This window comes from Morone saxatilis, unplaced genomic scaffold (genome assembly GCF_004916995.1).
Source record: "Morone saxatilis isolate NCDOM2014 unplaced genomic scaffold, NCSU_SB_2.0 Contig21, whole genome shotgun sequence".
NCBI lineage: Eukaryota > Metazoa > Chordata > Actinopteri > Moronidae > Morone > Morone saxatilis.
Genome location: NW_023339774.1, coordinates 22,144,878 through 22,161,177, shown reverse-complemented (window position 1 = coordinate 22,161,177; position 16,300 = coordinate 22,144,878). Strand labels below are relative to the sequence as shown.

At 39.9% G+C, this 16,300-nt stretch overlaps 1 protein-coding gene and 1 long non-coding RNA gene across 2 annotated transcripts; one reads left to right on the top strand and one right to left on the bottom strand.

Annotated features, from left to right (window-relative positions):
- The first annotated feature begins 279 nt into the window (after positions 1-279).
- LOC118332325 (fibroblast growth factor receptor 1-A-like) lies at positions 280-5,814 on the top strand. Its single transcript, XM_035667552.1, has 5 exons — positions 280-430; positions 1,304-1,476; positions 1,564-1,695; positions 4,188-4,376; positions 4,956-5,814. The coding sequence occupies exons 1-5, from the start codon at positions 322-324 to the stop codon at positions 5,106-5,108; spliced, it is 756 nt and encodes a 251-aa protein (XP_035523445.1). The 5' UTR covers positions 280-321; the 3' UTR covers positions 5,109-5,814.
- Positions 5,815-10,761: 4,947 nt separating this feature from the next.
- On the bottom strand, positions 10,762-14,212 carry LOC118332326. The gene is made up of 3 exons (XR_004796929.1): positions 13,627-14,212; positions 12,505-12,667; positions 10,762-11,500 (listed from the first exon to the last, which is right to left on the bottom strand). It is a non-coding gene; the product is annotated as an uncharacterized LOC118332326 (long non-coding RNA).
- Between the last annotated feature and the right edge of the window lie 2,088 nt (positions 14,213-16,300).

Below are 16,300 nucleotides of genomic sequence, written 5' to 3'. Positions count from 1 at the left end.
GGAACCTGCAGCATAAACGCCTCCAAACCTGTAACCCATCCTCTAAATCTCCTACTCATTTATTCTTGTCTGTACATCCTATCAGGTCAGTCTCCTCTCTTTACTTTCCCTCCTGACTTCTTATTTATTCTCCATGTTCATTAAAATAAACTCTCCACAAGGTTTACACCCTTCTAATTATATTTGAATTAATGGAAGCCGTTGGCTGCCTTAAAAGAAGGAAAAAAGCAGTAATGATTGTGGGCATAATTCATTTTATTGTCTGTCTCTGTAGTGAGTTTGCAGTCTGGTAGTCTCACTAAGTTGAGGTTTCAGGACACAATGTCGTCCCCCTGCTGCTTCAAGCTGCTGCTGTCCTGCATCCTGCTGGTTCTGCTGGTCCAGTTTCCTCAGGCGCAGTCCAGAGCGGCCACAGAGGACACAGAAACAGGTAGGATACTTCACAGACATCTGAGTGTGGATGTCACAAGTCTTTCCTTTGTTTGAATGTGTTTTTTCTGATCAATAATGCTGCTTAATTTAAACTTCAGACCTGCACCAAAGCATAATCACAAACTTATCTTAAGTCTACGTGAACAGAATCAGGATCTTGATGTTTCCTCCCAGGGTCAAACTAGTTAGTCAGACTTGTGCTAAAACCATTAGTTAGTTAATTGATTGATATTATTATATATCATACTTCCACAAAACCATCTTTGGGGAAGTGTAAATGAGAATAATATAAACTGTGTTTGTGTGCACATGCATGTATTTACTTTCTGTGTGTGTGTGTTTGTCTTTTTGGCTCCATCTGATACAGTTGTTACTGAGCCTGTTTTTCTCTCAGATTCAGCCTCTCTTTCTGTTCACAAACAAAGCGGGAAGGTAATCAGACTTTTTTGAGCAGGGGTAGGTCTTTTTAAAAGACGAATTGTAAAAAATGTTTATGGCTTTAGTTTGGGGCAAAAGATCATAAAACAACACACTTTACGGATATAGATGATCTCTACTACTAACTAAAGCTAAACATTATTAATAGTGTGTCTCAATTAGAATTTTGGCAAAATGCAGTGCACTGTAAATACCCGGAGGTGTACGCAGTCAAAACGTTGAATGTGCATAATCTCTACCCCCTTTCCTGTCTGTCTTCAGCTGTCACTGTCAATTAGAGGCAATAAAAGACCAAAAAAATAAATTAATAAAAAGTTATTATCGTTAAGAATTTTGATTGATTGCAGCTCCACTATTTTATTTTTATGGAGAAAATGTCTTTTTATTTGTATTTCCCATTTTATCATTGTAATCACTGTGTTTACCTCGTTAGCGTTGGCGCCGCAGTGGGTGATGCCAGAGAAGATGAAGAAGCAGCTTCACGCCGTTCCAGCCAGCAGGACTGTGAAGTTTCGATGCCAGGCGACCGGAAACCCGGTTCCCTCCCTGCGCTGGTACAAGAACGGGAAAGAGTTCAGGAAGGACCAAAGAATCGGAGGGTTCAAGGTGCATTTCTCACCGTTCCTGCACAAAGAGAACAGACACAGGTCCAACCAGTTGTTTTGATTGTATTTTTTACCCTCAATCTTTCAGATAAGAGACCACATGTGGACTCTAATAATGGAGTCAGTGGTCCCATCGGATAAAGGGAACTACACCTGTGTGGTGGAGAATGAATATGGGAGTCTCGAACACACCTACCTGCTGGAGTCATTGGTAAATGAAGTTTTTTTTTTTTTTTTTTTAATTTAACTGGTTTACTGTGGTCTTCTGATGGTAAATTATTGTGTTGCTGGTGACCTCTTACATTGTTCCTCTGTTCCAGAGCATTGTCCTCACAGACCGATCCTGCAGGCCGTCTGCCGGAGAACCAACCGCAGGCTTGGCACGTGATGTGACATTTGTCGTGCCACGTTATCGGCGACTCGCGGACTCCACATCCAGTGGCGCAAACACATCACCCGTCACGGCAGCAAAATGGACAGATGGACCCGTACGTCCGCGTCGCTCAATGTTTGTGTGTTACAAGTCTCCGTCTTAAGAAACATAAACATAGCCAGCACAGGCCCGTCATTAAAGGGGGAAGTGAGACAACCTTAAGGCCCACTGCCATTTAGGGCCCCACACAGCCCCAGTCCTCTATGACTATAATTATTGCATGACTTAAAATATTATAATTCATACTAAGTGAATCCGAGCTACAAACAAGCCAAAAGTCATGCAAATATTTTAATTTTAATATGTCAAATACCCCTTGCCCTTCTTAAAAATGGTTTGTCCAAGGTCGTTCTTCTCATGGGAATTAACGTGAGTGCGAAGCAAAATACTCAGAGGGAGTGTTCATGTCATTTTAATGTTCTTGGTAACCGTTTACCGTAGAACGGGGCCGCCAGGGCTGGGAGCCTACGGTACTGTCATCCGGAGTGAGAGGCGGCTACATTCTGGACAAGTACCAGTTCATTATCAGATTCAACGATTCCTTTTAGGTAGCGACTGACACGTTACTGGGAGACTATCTACAGCTGGATCTAGTTTCACATTTTCTTTCAGGACAGTGCTCCGATAAAGCACACACTCAGTACTAGCATGCATTGAATTTTAATTATTAACCCATTCAAGTTCTACTCAGTATATTATGAGCATAGGCGAAGGTCAATTCGTTATCAGTGATGTGATGCAATGTGGTCTTGTAAAATGTTGTTATCGTGGTGACAATTTGAAATAATAAAATAAAAAAAGATTTTTGTTCAAAAGATTTTTTGTTGGTGTTTTTACAGCAATAAAAAATAAATAGACGACCATAAGTGTCACAGATAACAAAGTAAAAGACAATTTAAGAATTTCTTTTTACACTGACTTGTTTCAAAATATTTTTTGCCTGACAAGGGTGACATACTCCAAAGGCTTGCCTCACATACATGGCAAAGTGAAACGACTGTCGCCTTGGAGCTAATGGTACTGAGAAGCCCATTTAGATTTTGTGTATTCCAAGACTTAGTTAGTTCTTCATCAGTTTTTCCATGAAACATAACAATTAATGTTTACAAAAAGCAATATATAATGGAACAATAAACTTATTGTTGAGTGGTTAATTGTAAAAAAGAAAACAAATTGGGTGTATTACACCAGGCACCGTCAAGAACACTGAAAAACAGAAAAACGAAGAAAAACATCATAATACACAGTTGTAAAAAAGTGGCAATGAAAAATCCTGGGGTAGAGGGGTCCACGCCGATATTCTTTCAGGGGGCCCAGAATTCCTAGCAACTGCCCTGCCTAGGCATACCACAAATAGTTTAGATTTACACCCGTGACAGGTGTAACTAATACTTATTTTCTTATTTACTTTCCTAGATTGATTTTGTTAGGTCTTAAAAATGATCACTACAGTTCAAAACCAAAGGATTTTCAGTTAACTTCGATCTAAAAATCAAAAGACTGAGACATTTTGGCATTTTTGCTTAAAACATGTCATATGAGTGATTGATTAACAAGCTGTCATTTCAGTGCTAAAGTGTTGTGCAGCTAACTAATAATAGCCTGAGCTTTTATTTGTTTTCAACAACCTGCCTTTATTTGGATCAGGTCTTTAATACCTTTTGCACAAAACTCTTGCTCAGCGTAGATGGGTAGTACTATGAAATTGTTAATTTTAAGTATGAATATTACTTTTAACTTTCTAACAATTAGGAATTGAGATTCCTGCATCTATTTGGGACTAGATTTGAATTTGGGTCTATTTTGCATTACTACTGCCGTGTGAGGCATCATTTACACCGTTACAACTCATCATCAACATCAAAATGAATTTGAAGTGGTTATTTTAAAGTAAAATAGTTGCATATGATAATGTTGCATTAAAGATTTATGTCTTCACTAGGAACCAATGGGCTTGTAGCTGAGAGCACATTTACCTGAACACATCCATCTAAACGCATTTCTGTCACATTTTATTTTTAATTCATGTCACATCTCTTCCAGACTGCAGGTTTGAACACAGCAGATAAAGAAATGGTTTTGACTCTGAGGAAAGTAACTCTGAACGATGCTGGAGAGTACACCTGTCTGGCGGCAAACTCTTTTGGATTCACTCATCGTTCTGCGTGGCTCACTGTAGTCGATGGTATGTTACGATATTGATTGGTGGGTATTGTATGCTGACCTGAGATAACCACATTAAACATGTTTTGTATTGTTTTAAACTCTGTGTTCCAGAGCGTCCTCCTCACAGACCGATCCTGCAGGCCAGTCTGCCGGAGAACCAAACCGCAGTGCTTGGCAGTGACGTGACATTTGTGTGCCGTGTGATGGGTGACTTGTGGCATCACATGCAGTGGCTCAAACACATCACCGTCGACAGCCGAAACGAGGCGCCGGGCGGATTCCCGTACGTCCACATTCTCAAGGTTTGTGTGTACCAGTCATAAGTTATTTTAAGTAAAAAAAATGAATTACACAAACTCAATTTAAGTTAAAAAAGATTCTTGATGAAGCAGCTTTTACTAATAATTTTAACTGACACTAACTTAGTTTTGTAACTTGCCCGATTAAGTAGTTTTTAAAGTATTTTGTTTTCACAGTACAAATATTAAACGATAGTGTCACTTAAAATGACTAAAGCTACTTGATCAAGAATGTTTATTTAACTTACAAAACTGAATTAGTTTTACTTCAAATTTTAATTTAATCAGTTTCAACATTTTTTAAAACTTATCCGGTTTTGAAGTGTAGCCTAATTGTAAAATAATACAATATAATAATATAATAATAATAATATAATAAATAATTCTACCAATTATTAAGTATGTGGAAATTAAATATTTGATTGTAGAAGAAAAAGCTAATTCCCTAAACTCAATGTAGTATAACTCAAAAAGACTGTAGACTGTTGCATTGATTTTTTTTTTGGTGAGCCAAAACATTTGTTTTTAAAAGTGTTTAAGTCACATTTCATTTTTAATTCATGTCACATTTCTTTTTTCTAGGCAACAGGTTTGAACACAGCAGATAAAGAAATGGAGGTTTTGACTCTGAGGAACGTAACTCTGAACGATGCTGGAAAGTACACCTGTCTGGCGGGAAACTCTTTTGTAATCGCTTATCATTCTGCGTGGCTCACTGTAGTTGATAGTGTGTGATTAAATTGACAGATTTTTTCAGGATGGAATAATTACATTTAAAGTTTTTCCCGATCGCTTACTCACTGAAAGTGAATGCTTAGAGTCAAAACCTTTTGTAACCTTCCCTTAAAGCTGCAGTAGGTCATTTTTATAAAACATGCACACTTTGGGTTGTAAGCTTGAAGATAATTGATCATTCCCAGGGTCCCAAAGCATCTGTATTTGACGACCTTGGAATAAGACTCAACAATCAACTATCACTCTTGCCACTGATTAGTTGTTTTCTTTCGGGTCTGGTGGGTTCTTGCAAATGTCATTAGGAGCACAAGGAGGAGCCGGAGAAACCTGATTCTTTCCCAGAATATCTGTCGTCTCATGTTCTTCTGTCAGGATATAATGAAAGTTTAAACAAATATTACAAAAATATATTTTTATAAAAGTTACCTACTGCAGCTTCATAACCTTTTAGAGTCGCAACCCCCAAAAATAACCAGGTTGGTGTTCACAACAGGGGCAATTATAATTGAGTCTAACATTTGGAAAACATATAAAGGAGAATGAATATAGATGTTGTATATTGCTAATCCAGCAGAGGGCAGTGTTGTCTCAGAGTAAGCTGTAGTTGACTGAAGAGTGAGAGCTTCCATCCCAGCAGTAGACGTAGTGATACCGTAGTGTCAAATACTGCAGGTAAAAGCTGCATTTAAAGTTTTAATTGAATAAAATATTTTAAAAATCACCTCAGAAATATATAGTTTCATTTTAAAAATGGTTCTGTTATTTTTACTGCTCGCTGTAGTTTTTATCAAACCAACAGAAGGAGATTGTGTGTTGGTTGGGGACTATTTTCAGCAGCGGATGAATCTACAATTTGGGCCAGCAGGACAGTGTGTAAATAAACTACAGTGTCCCCTTGAAGTCAAAATGTGACTGTTTTAGGTATTATTAATGGTAATTTAGAGTTTCCTTAAAAACAATAAAAGTAGTTGGGGGCTGCGTCCAATGAAATGCTTTCTCTCTTATGACGTATTTCTGAGGGCCGATGTGTTACAGACATCTATGGATTCATTGATAGCTACATTAGCTAGTTAGCTCAGCTTTATAACTGTATTCAGTGATTTTGGTGGAACTGGATCATATTTCTGGAGAAAACTGAGACTGACAGGGAATAACGAGTTTCCCGATGAACAGATTGTTCAGTAGCCAACTGCTAACTGCCGTTAGATCGGTCAGCCAGGCAGCTGAGCTAATTGACTCAGCTCCAGGACGCCAGGAGCCAAACCCGGCGATGCACACTCTGCACTATTGGCTGCTGTTAACGTCAATCAATACCTGAGTCGGTCTTTCCCTAGATGCTTGTTTATACAGCAGTATATATGAGGTAGCAAACAGCACTCTGCTTCCTGTTTTATGGACTTGAATAGTGTTTGGAGCTCTATGGCCCAGAGGAAGAAGATCCATCGGGCAATACTTGTTATGGGATTTGTTAACAATAATGTGTAATATCACCAGACTGATTCTTTAAATGCCTGCACTTTTCTGCTCTGTGGTGTTGATGGAAAACACCACAACGGGCTCCGGTCCAAACCTCCAGATCCGGGCCCTGACCCCAACCCTCCACCATCTTGTCTGCAACTGTCACAGATGGTGATTTGGCTGTGGCGACAGTTTACTGTGGTTTATTTATGTACACATGCATTCTAGCTCTGGTGTAAACACAGGAACATGTAAACAGGTCGGGCCCCTAAAAAACACACAATCAACAGTCGATCACTGTTGCAAGAACACGATGGAGCTGTGTTCCCTCAGCTTTGCTATATCCGTTGTCTTTTATCCATAATGTGGTGCTGTGTTTACGTGGAGAATGAGGCTGTGGGTGGAGGGTCTTGATTGGTGGTTTGTGGCTGTGAAACAACAACTGGTCCAATCATAGTTCAATACACATCAGTACACCACAGCCACAAAGGAGTTTATCATCTGAAGCTCACATCATGAACACAGACTTCACTTCCTTAAAGCTGCGTTAATTGATTTGTGGCCACTCGGGGTCCAAAACAAGCTGTAAACACAACACTGACATATGATCTCCCTCAAACTCGACCCCAAACAAATGTTGCTCTGTGACTGTTACATATCAGCTTCAAAGGTTAATGTTTATAATGTGTTTCTGCTGCAAACAAGTGGACAAAACAATCTGTTTTTGCAGGTTTAAAGGGTTAGTTTGGATGTTTGAAGTGGGGTCCGTACCAGTACAATACATTATAAGTAAAGCCAATGAAAACTACCTCAAACACTGAAAAGTTTACGGCAGCAGCTGTATCGGTATACATTTTTGTACATTGCGAGGAAGTGGAGACACGACGTCCATCTTTTATATGTGGATGCTATTAGTATTGATGTCATGTATTTGCTAAAAGATGCTAACAACTCAGTCTTGATGCAAAAACTTAAGATTTATCATGTAAAAACTAAATTAAATGGCCTGAGATTGACCATAGTTACAAAATAGTCTGGCAATCACAGCATGAGCTACGAGCGTAGTTTAACAAAAACAACAATCGAGAAACTCAAAAACAACAATGGCGGCTGCGAAAGAGTTTAGCGTAGATGCTGCTAGCATCAGTGCTGTGAGAACTGGAGAGTATTTCTTCATTGAAACAGCAAAGAACTGCACTGAAGGCTTTTCTCAATGGAAAAGGTGTTTTCGCTCAATTAGAGTCTGACAACGTTATATGGTTTATTGATCTGATTGGTTGAAGCTCGCCTGTGTTAGACGGTGATAGACAGATGGTTCATCCAATCACCTGCTGAGTATTTTTTGAAAGTGCCTGACCTTTACCAAACAGTTTCTAACGACGACTTCAGCCAAGTTACGTGCCCTCAGACAGCTCCTTTCTGATGAGAAACGACCAGACTTCATTGACAAAAACAGCTCATTTTACCTTGAAATCAAAAGAGCTTCAAGCTATGCATCAGTCTGGCAATCACAGCATGAGCTACGAGCATAGTTTAACAAAAACAACTATCGAGAAACTCAAAAACAACAATGGCGGCTGCTAAAGAGTTTAGCGTAGATGCTGCTAGCATCAGTAGCTGAAAACACCTTTTCCATTGAGAAAAGCCTTCAGTGCAGTTCTTTCCTGTTTCCACCAACACCTTGATGGGTTATTGTGTGACTTTGGGGTTTTAACTCAGTAGTTCAGATCCAAACTAACATTAGTTGCTGCTGATCAAGGTAACAGTACACCAGCAACTCAACTGCAAGCTGAAATGACAGTCTGGTGGCTTCGGAGATAGTGGTATAAGGCTTCATTTTGGTCTTCGTTTGGTCTTCTAGTCCTTTTTTGAGCATAAATATCACCTTTAGAATAAGGAGGCTCATGAGCACTGCCTCATCTGAAATGTTCACTGATGTCATATTTTGCAGCTTGGATCCATATCGTGTTGGGGTTTTTAATTTAACCAACATCAGCTGTGTCGTGGCCTGGTTCGTATAAACCGCCCTGACAGCTGCCAAACACAACACTCCCCCGTGCTTTACTCACTGTGTGTTATAGGAAACTGTTGCTTCACTTCATGGTTGGTCAGACTATACTGGGTTCTTGGCTCATTTGCCGGGAATAAAATGCATGACTGTGGGCTGGAAGTGTTTATGTTAAAGTGGCTGGTCTCTGCACACCTTATAGAGCTGAGTGTGCTTATTACAGCTTGGTCAATAACACTTTTCAGGCTTTGGGGTGTTTGCAGAAGGATGTTTGTACTGCTGGGATAGAGGGTCTTTCTGTAGGACGTTTCAAACCAGCAAAGCAAACTTTTGGCTAAATGCAAGGACACAAATTAGGACTTTTGGGTAGTAACTGATTACATGTAATTGGGATTACATAATCGTAATAGGTAATCAGCCAAGATTATAATTAGATCAGAGTTACATTGTCAAGGATAAGTTAATTTGATCACATATTTAAAATATGTCTTTGTTATCATTATAACCAATGGTTTATTAACCCTCTATAGACCTTGATAAGGGAATGATCCATTATCTTTCCCTTGTCCATTCGCACTGTGGAGTAAAGATACTGGTATCATATAAAACCTGATGACCTAACGCATCTATTGGTACCAAGCATGTTGTGAAAGGGGCTAAATAACGCTCCAACAACATTTTGATGGTGGAAAAACTGGCATGGCCATTTTCACAGGGATCCCTTGACTTCTGACCTCTATGGGTACCCACAAGTCTCCCTTTTACAGACAGGCCCACTTTATGATAATCCTGTGAAGTTTTTTGAAAGTGGTATAAATGTGTTATTTCATGCCATAACCATGTTAACAAAAACTATTGTTTTCAACATGGAAAAAAATGTGTTATTTGATTTGAATATGCAAAGCTGATTTTATTTAAATTGAAAATCTTTTGAGAGGTTAAAAAATATATATATTTGTGCTATTTCTTTAGTATAAAGTGCAATATTTTCAGTGTTTGATTTTGAAGTAATACAGAAGTAATAGATTTAGATTACCTTTTTTATGATCCAATGGATTACATTTCTTGGTTACAGAAATTCCCATGTAATTAGTATTCAGTCACTGACTACATTTTAAAGTAATCTGACCCAACATGGAGAGCTGATGATGAGTATGATTTAGTCTGTTCCAGTCCGGGTCAGTTGGTGTTGACATATAAAATCATATGTCTTTGATATGTCTGCAGCTTTTCCTGAAGTTAGCTTCATTTTAGCTAGTTCACTCACCTGTAGTTTCCTCTGTAGGCTCTACAGTCCTACACACGTCTCCATCCAGGATCTTACAAAACCTCTAGCTTTTTTCCTTCCTTTTTTGGTCTTTTCGGCACTAATGTCGCTGCATATAAACAGTGCAAGCTGCTGGTTGGCGTCCATGTTTGTTTAGCGTCAGAGCTCTAGTGTTTACTGAGCAGTGGTTTAATGCGTTGTCTGGTGTATTTACTCAGGAATGTGTCTTCAGGTTTATGCTTCTTCCTGACTGTCAAAAGCTAAAAACAAAATCTGTGCAAGTTGGTGGAAACTATGTTGTCTCTATGTTTGTTAGTCCAGTCTTTGTCAGTTTCGGCTCGTCTTCAGGTTTGTCCCAAAATATAGAATAGCCAGAGTAAAATGGACACTGTTTCTGGAAAAAATAACTCCAATACTGGACTGTAGTTTCACAAGCTGTTAAAGGGAGAAAGATTTGAGTGTCATCAGCATCGAAATTATAATTTATGTTTAATTTTTGGAAGAGGTCTAATTTAAAACCACTAAACAGGATATTTGGTAACAACAATGTAAATGACGAAAGTAAAATAACCAAATGTTGGATTACCCAAACTACAATAAAGTACATTTTTTCAAATAAGATTCAAGCAAACTATGAGCTCATCCTTCATCTCTCCCACTCTGTAAGCTCTAATTGACCTAAAACAAGCTAAATTTAAACACTTCAACTAATGTCAGCTGTTTAAACCTCAGTCCATCCACATGTCTGTCTTGATGTTGTAATGACAGCAACCCACTCAGATGAATTATTGGCTGAGTCACTGTCACATCTGTTCCACTGACATCACTGGAACTATCATCCTTAATACCGTCTTATTTTATTATTAGGACCATATTATTGGAAAAGACATCTTTTATATGAATAACAAGACTGAAGCCCTTTCTTTTATGTGAACAAAATAATCTCACATACTTGTTCTTACTTTATTAAAACTGCTTTAATCAAATTTTTATATGAATAATAAAATGTGTACAGCACATTATAAATAACTGGTCAGTCCCGTCTGCAGCTGATACTGATCAATTCTGTGGTGACTGAATACCTGCAGACTCTCAACACTCCCAGAAACCTGTAACTCTTGGACCTGGTCATTGTAATCTATACACAACCAGTCCGAGAGACTATTTTGTGCATAAACCCTGTTTCTAACTACACTTTATGTCCAAGTAAACAGCGGGAGGTTAAAACTTCACTGAGCATCCAAGGACATGATAAGACTCATCGTTGCCCCTGAACTCATGAATGTGTCACTGAAATGGATGTTGAATACAGAAAGACAAGATCATACTTAACATGCTTTATTTAAACAATTGCCATTGCAACATTGGCGTTGGGTGATTCGTGTGAGAGGACACTCAATGTGAAGACCATTCAAGCCTTTGTGTGCTGGTGTATGTGGAGTGTTTCTATTGAGTCCATCCATGGATGACAGAATAACCCCTACAGATAGACAACATCATACTTTTATGCTTTTTTCAGAGAACAAATTGGCTGCAGGATGACTGAAGGTAAAGACCATGCTAAAGAGAAGTGAGGTCCTCACAGCTCTGATCCAGAGAACCAGATGACCTAGGCATCTCTGCATTCAGGTGGGTCCAGGGGAAATCGATTCTCGCCACCTAGAGAATGAGTTGTGACAGACGTGTCAGCAGGGCAGGTAGAAGACCACCAGAGCTTCAGGTTAAAGAGCCAGGAGACTTGAGTCCGGGAATGGTCTGAAATGTTGCATGCATTGTGTGAAAGAATCGGATTGGCAACTGCTCTGTGTTACACATGAATTGGCTGATGTTGTTCTCCTCGGGCTGAGCCTCAATAAATTCCGCTGTGTAAGTCATCAAGGTTTCCTGAACTCCTCATCGTGTACAAGGTTCATCTTCCTTAATTATATTCTGGAATATTAAATGTTAATAACAGATGGAACTTTATTTGGGCCTTTTACTTTGTACTTTGTGGGTGTTTTTACAGCTATATTCTTTATGTGGGTGGGTGTGGATGTGTATGGGCGTGTGTCTATATCTGTGTGTGTGTGTGTGTGTGTGTGTGTGTGTGTGGGATGTGGCTTTCTGAGCTCAATGAGGGAACATTTTCTTGAGGCCAAATAAAGCTGCCCATGTAAACTCCACATTCCTGAGTTTTGCGGTGTTTCTGTCTCAAACTCTCTTTCTTTTATGGAGGGAGGAGGCTGTGTGTGTGTGTGTGTGTGTGTGTGTGTGTTGTGGACTTTTGAAGGTCTGCACAGGACTGACATTGAGCTTCACACACTTTCTGCTTACTGTTGCAAAATGTTTCTCAATCTGCACTAAACTGCGCGCGTTAGAGAACGTAGAGAAGGCTAAAACTTTTTACCCTCTTCCATCAATCATCTCTCGACCCCTCAGATTGTATCTGGTGACCCTCTGGAGGGGCCCCAACCCATATGTTGGGAACCAGTGGACTACACTAGCTAATTGTATATAAAATGGTTCAAACAGTGATCATTGATTAACATTGATTAACAATCTGATTATGTCACATACAGTCAGATATCAGTCAGAGAAGTTGTAGTGCACTATGTGTACTTTTACTGCATGAAGCTTAAAACACTTGTGCACAGTGAGTACAAGACCTGTGTACTTTTACTTACAGTGAGTATAAGATCTGTGTACTGCTGTCAGTGTGATGGAAACATTTAGTCGTCGTCCCACCCAGAAACCACAAAACCTCCAACCAGCTCCACAACAATCTCCCTGCGGCTGCAGCCTCCGTGACCTCGGAGGGCGGTGGGGGAGGGGGGCTGATCCAAACTCCTAGACAGAACCACACACACACACAGACACACACACACACGTTTACAACTGGAGTACAGCGTATGAGTGGTAAAAGACCACACAGCACGTTATCACACTGAAGGCTGTTAAACTCTCTCTACTATCTCTCACACACAGGCAGCATTATCATGCAGCCCAGCCCTGAACCCGGACTCTGTCATTAGACTGGAGCTCAGTGGGGTTGAACATGGTGCCTAAATTACACAGAGAGCCTTCAGGACGTTCCCGTTGAGCAACACGCGACTTTGAAAGAGACCCAGAGAGGATCCAGGAGGGGAGTGGACTGAGCCGGTCCGATGCGGCTCGGCCTTCGAGGTCACTGCAGCTCTAATTTGCATAAAATGGTTTCTGGGCTTTCCACAGCTGAAGTGGACCTAGAAAAACCCCAAAACACTTTACCGCAACACAGACCTTTCCTGGAGTGACTGAGGAGGAGAGACAAACAGGATCAGGATCCTCCACTAGACCAGGAACTGGCTGTTACAGATAAATACTTTACTTTACTTCCCGAAATGTTAAATCCAGAATAAAAAAGACATTTTACAACCTATATTTTGAGCTAAAATCTCATTATGTGCTAGCCCGAATCAAGACCGCAACACCGAAGCAGTTTTGGGCCCGAGCCCAATTATTAATTAATCATCCAAATCCAAATAAATCCAAACTAACAATACAGATGAGTCTCTATGAAAGAAACCTGAGTAATAGTAATAAAAGAACTAACCATTACCAATAACAGTAACAGTTTCTCAACCTGATTGTCATTTTGATCGGTCCACAGTCCTTGCTTTCATTTTCAAAGTTTAGCTATAAAAAAAGAAACATCCATAATTATAATTTAAATAGTTGATTACTAGTTAAAGTAAACTGTGATGCAGAGCTCTCTGTATTGTTCTGCTGTGAAACCGTTTGTCGGAGGGATCTGGTGAGAGGAGCACCTGTGTTTGCTGCCGTCGGAGTTCAGGAAAAAAGAGTCTTGAGGCTGAGTTTGGCGAACAGGAATGTGCTGCTTTTTATTGGCCTGGCACGTCCTGGCTCTGCCCTGCTCCGCTCTGGTCTGTCCAGAGTCTGGGGTTTGGCTCTGGCTCCTGGTTTGGGTGGGTCCAGACTGGTCTGACTGTGTGGTTTAACGGGGTCAGTAGTTAGCGCTGGGCTGGGGCTGGGGCTGCTGCTGTGGCAGAGACATCTGCACAGTGCTCTTACTGGGAATGTCCAAAATAATGACTGAGTGTGACTCTATTCTGCTGGCTGATCGCTGCCTCGGATTCAAAATAAATAACAACCAGCACTGCTGAGCCTCCTCTGACCCCCGTATCCTTCCATGGGGATGATGTCGCTCTGATAAATACTACTGCAGCCATCCATTCTGTGCTAGAGTCTGTGCAGTGCTGATCGGGGTTGGCGTCACGATATCGAGGTCCCGCCCATATACCGTGACGAGCAGGACTCAGCTGTCAATCATGATGTGAAACCCCCTTTTTATATTTTCAAATAACTAATTAAAACCAAACTGACGATAAAAACTCGAACAAACATCAGCAAGATAAGAACGGCCTAAAATTACATAGGTACGTAAATTAATTACCTAAAAAAACAACACGTAATCTTTTATTTTGTCCCATCTGCTAACATGGAGGCTCTATTGCAGTCAGCCACCAGTTGTCCGTGTACGGACGCACACGCTTAAAGTTTTAGTTTAGTTTGAACTAGACCAAACCGGTGCCAGTACTTTTGGTTTGGGGGGGTTCAGCTGATGTAAGTGTATTTAGTCGTGTATTTAAAATATTTGAATTCAACATAATTTGTTATAAATACACTATAAATATAAATACACCAAGTTTTAAGTCAAAAAGTTTTGAAACAAATTAAAAAAGTTTTGCTGACCTCTAATCTTTTATTGAGATAATTTACTTTAAAAAACGTCTGTATTTTACAGTGAACCAAGTTTTCATAATTTGGCGGCTTGAAAATTGAAAATGTTAAATTATTAACAGTTTTTCACTTTAATTTAAAGATTTCTTTTGTTTCTTATTCAGATTTCTAAAGAAGAAAAGTAAATTATCATTAATTATTAGTTTACTTCAAAACTTAAATTTGACTCAAAACTCCAAAATTTAAATGAAGAGTTGCCTTGAAATGTACTTTTTGTTTTTACAGTGTTATAAACAGTATAAACAGTATTAAAGTATTTCCTCTAACAGGTGCAGACAACCTCGAGAGCTACAAACCTCTCTGTAACCACAGGAATATAAAGTCAATAAAGCTTCTTCAAACACTTGCACTATACACCGCACTTCAACAGGAATCAAACCCACGTCCTCCGGCCACAGAGCGGTTCTAATAACGTCCCCAAGCATTCACTGTTGTACAAAGTCCAGAGAAAATATTGATTTAGCTTTAAATTCCAGCCTTTACTTTGATACTAATGTGATCCATGTGTCTCTCCTCCGAACACCAGAGTGTTTTCTTTGGTGGCTTCGGTCCAAAATCTACAGAAATCACTGAGAGACTTCATTCATAAAACTTCCACCAGATAAGAAAGTAAAAGTTGTATGAAGACATTTATTCCTACAAAAGGATCTACTCAACCTCATTCTCATTTATATCGTCAGCTAACAGACAAACAAACACTGAACGCTGTAAAATAACTGACAATCATATTCAGAATAGACGTTACTATCTGCAAACCTGTTGAGCCACTGTCAGTATAGTATAAGCGAGCTTTCAGGTCCTGTGAGAGTGAAGGGCCAGATGTCGAAGTTTCTTAAAAAAACTAGCGTTCTGTCTAGGACAGCAGGGGGGAGGCATCCAAAATCAAGTCTGATAGTATGTGAGTCTTATGGAGAAAATGAGTCAGACCCTCCCTCCCCCCAGTTTTGGATTTATGAGCTAAGTAAACAGTTTTCCTGATGAGTTTTTGTCCTCAGTCTCCCTAGTTTCAGTCCCTTCTTCCATAACAGCCGCATGGATGTCATCCTTAGTAAACTGATGGTCCCATTTAAGAGTAAACAGACCCATAAAGCAGGGTATGTTTAGGGTGGGGCTACATAGAAACATATAAATCGATACAAGCAGCAGAGAAAGTGATAATACATACAAACTAAAGCTTCATAGATTGGGAAGCTTTAAGGACAGTTCTTTGAGTAAAAGTTAAAGTCATCCCTTGACATGACTCATGGGGGGGGTATGTTTGTGGGGCGTAATAAGAGTCTTGTAATGGCACTGGGATTATGATTAGTATATCGAGCTAAATGAAAGCTCAGCGACCCGCACAAGTGTGTGTTTGGGAGAAGAGGACTCACACAATACACTCCTCTGTCTCAGCGCTCTGCTCCAGCACACCCCAGAACAGGAAACAACTCAGCGGCCATTGTTCAACAGCCTAGACACTCTCAAACACCCATTATGGCCAATGCTGCCAATGAATGCCACAATGGAGTCCATCCTGTGGCCATTCACTGTGTGTGTGTGTGTGTGTATGTGTGTGTGGTGTGGTGTGTGTGTTGTGGTGCGGGCGCCGGTGATGTCGCAGGGTTAGTCTAAAACAGCTGATTATGATCACAGAAAGTGATACAGAGACATTCCAGTTAAACTTCTCCGCCTCGTTCCTCG

What these genes read in the sequence shown, in the direction of transcription:
- LOC118332325 (XM_035667552.1), top strand. Translation starts at nt 322, where the DNA reads ATGTCGTCCCCCTGCTGCTTCAAGCTGCTGCTGTCCTGCATCCTGCTG. An exon ending in TGGAGTCATTGGTAAATGAA is followed by an intron (nt 1,696 to 4,187) that starts GTTTTTTTTTTT and finishes TGTGTTCCAGAG; the next exon opens with CGTCCTCCTCACAGACCGAT. An exon ending in CGTACGTCCACATTCTCAAG is followed by an intron (nt 4,377 to 4,955) that starts GTTTGTGTGTAC and finishes TCTTTTTTCTAG; the next exon opens with GCAACAGGTTTGAACACAGC.